Source organism: Sceloporus occidentalis, unplaced genomic scaffold, assembly GCF_023333645.1.
Source record: "Sceloporus occidentalis isolate IW3139 unplaced genomic scaffold, rSceOcc1.0.p SCAF_32, whole genome shotgun sequence".
Taxonomy (NCBI): Eukaryota; Metazoa; Chordata; class Lepidosauria; order Squamata; family Phrynosomatidae; genus Sceloporus; species Sceloporus occidentalis.
The window spans coordinates 1263463-1266153 of record NW_028317012.1 but is presented as its reverse complement, the minus strand read 5'-3'; the positions used below and the strand labels follow the sequence as shown (position 1 = coordinate 1266153).

The window sequence follows — 2691 nt, the reverse complement described above, 5'->3', positions numbered from 1 at the left end:
AGTCTCACGCAGCACCGCTATGATCTGTAGCAAATTGGCTCATTAAGATTTGATTCATATAAACCAACACAATATAAAGCAAAAGTTATAAAAGGTATTGAAACTATTACAAATGTTTTAAAAATATATTCTAATCTTTTTTTTTTTTTCTCCCCTTTGGTTCAGTAGGAGGTTTAGGAACAGATGCCTTTCTTTATGGAGCTGCGCTGATGCCATGTCTACATGGGAGATAAGATATTACTCCATAATGGGCTGTGGAACAAGCAAAGTACTCCCAGAGCCTCCAAAAAATGTACAGCTGGACTTGGTGAAAAAGGTGGAACCCTTTGTGTTCTCGAAAAATGACCAGTATAAGCACTTTATTACAGACTGTGAGCAAACAGATCTGAAGAAGAATTCATTGTCTCCTCCATATCCTCCTGGATATATAAACTCTCATACAGAAAATCCAGACCCTCGGAGGAACAAAGTAGCTAAATACAGGGCAAAGTTTGATCCGCGTGTGACTGCAAAGTATGACATCAAGGCACTTATTGGACGAGGGAGTTTTAGCCGCGTTGTACGAGTTGAACACAAAGCATCCAAACAACCCTATGCCATTAAAATGATTGAGACCAAGTACAGAGAGGGAAGGGAAGTGTGTGAATCGGAGCTTAGCGTGCTCAGGCGGGTTCGCCATACCAACATTATCCAGCTTATTGAAGTGTTTGAGACCCAGGAAAGGGTTTATATGGTCATGGAGTTGGCTACAGGTGGTGAGCTTTTTGACCGCATAATTGCCAAAGGTTCCTTCACGGAGAGGGATGCTACCCGAGTTTTGCAGATGGTCTTGGAAGGCGTGAAATACTTGCACACGCTTGGCATTACTCATAGAGACCTAAAGCCTGAAAATCTGCTCTATTATCATCCGGGGACAGACTCCAAAATTATGATAACCGATTTTGGACTCGCAAGTGCTCGAAAGAAAGGTGGTGACTGTTTAATGAAGACCACTTGTGGAACTCCTGAGTATATTGCACCTGAAATATTGGTGAGGAAACCCTATACCAATGCTGTCGACATGTGGGCGCTGGGAGTCATATCGTATATACTTTTAAGCGGAACTATGCCATTTGAGGATGATAATAGAACCAGATTATACCGACAAATTCTAAAGGGGAAATACAGTTACTCTGGAGAGGTAAGTGTTTTTTCAGACCGAATTTGGATTTTCTCTCTCAATTTCTCCCTACCATCTCTGCTTCTCTATCAATCTCTCTTCAGCTCCTCTTCTTGTTGCTCTCCTCCTTCTTGATCTTCTCTTTCTTCTTCTCCCAGCACTCCTTTGAATTCTCCTGGCGGCTTCCATGTATTTCCACAACAGGGCTCTCTCCTGGTTGGAGGACCCGGGTGAGAGCTTGTCCCTGAGCGGAAACACTTAAAATATATACAATATTTTGGCTATATTCCTTATTAATTTGACAGAGGGTTTTTTTGAAAATGGGCACATTGGGGTTGTGTGAGCCAGGGCCATGATATCATGTGATTATTTTACCATATTTGTAAAGTGTTGTTTGTACCTCCATCCTGCAGCCATGGCCTAGTGTTTCAAATCTGGCAAAGGACTTTATTGACCGTCTGCTTATGGTAGAACCAAGCGAGAGGTTGACTGCAACACAAGCGCTAAAGCACCCATGGGTAGTAAGCATGGCCGCATCTTCCTCTATGAAGAACCTGCACAGATCCATCTCCCAAAACTTGCTGAAGAGGGCATCTTCTCGTTGCCAAAGCACAAAATCTTCACATTCAACTCGCTCCAGTCGCTCCACAAAATCCACTAAGTCTCGGCGAGTGAGAGAACGCGAGCTGCGAGAATTGAATCTACGCTATCAGCAACATTATAATCGCTGAGCACTCTAACAGAGTCTGTTTTAAGTAAAAAATATACCAAGTGCCTTCTAACCTTGAACACCTCTGTCTTAAAAGCTTCATATACTATGAACAAAGAACACATCTGTGACGTCTGTCGTCTTCGTGCATTTTTTAACGTATCTAAGTTCCTCTTCGATGCGTACAGTGGACCAAATGATACTTATGTGCCTTGTGCCACCTCTATTTTAAAGAGTGAGAACATTCTAAAGGAGAATTGCCTCTCAATGCATTGATACCAAGACCAATAACGTCCCTGTAATTTTTTAATGAAGTTTTAAGGGCTAAAAAAGATATTGTTGGTTATTTATAAGGGTGGCATGTGCGTGATAGACTGAATACTCTGAATGTCATGCTTTGGGCACATTAACCGTCCTTTGGATGCAGCAGTTACCTCTGAAGTATCTGTACACCGCTTTTTATATGACCCGGACTACTTGCGTTCTGGAAAATTGTTGCAAGGAACATCTACACGCTGCTGCTATCGCAATTGTGCTTGGTTTAATCCGTGGTTTTCATGTCCGTGACACCTTTTATAAATCAACCCTATTGAGCGGAAGCAATTATTGGGCTTCCAAAAGTTGAGTTGAGTGTCTAAAAATCCATTCTATGTATAACAACCGTTAATTAGAATTAGCCAACTGTCTCTGAACAGCTTCAGAAATAATGTCTGCATATACTAACTAAAGTAGATAGAAACTCTTTATTAAAGTTTAAAAACATGTCTTTTAATTAAGTTACATATGGAGGGAGGTTTTTGAATTTTTTATTTTTTTTAAATCT

General features: G+C 41.0%; 1 protein-coding gene across 1 annotated transcript; it reads left to right on the top strand.

Moving 5' to 3' along the window:
- The first annotated feature begins 247 nt into the window (after positions 1-247).
- On the top strand, positions 248-1890 carry LOC149298451 (serine/threonine-protein kinase H1-like). Its single transcript, XM_089487283.1, has 2 exons — positions 248-1180; positions 1573-1890. Exons 1-2 carry the CDS (start codon positions 248-250, stop codon positions 1888-1890), a joined length of 1251 nt encoding a protein of 416 aa, XP_089343409.1.
- The last annotated feature ends 801 nt before the right edge of the window (positions 1891-2691 follow it).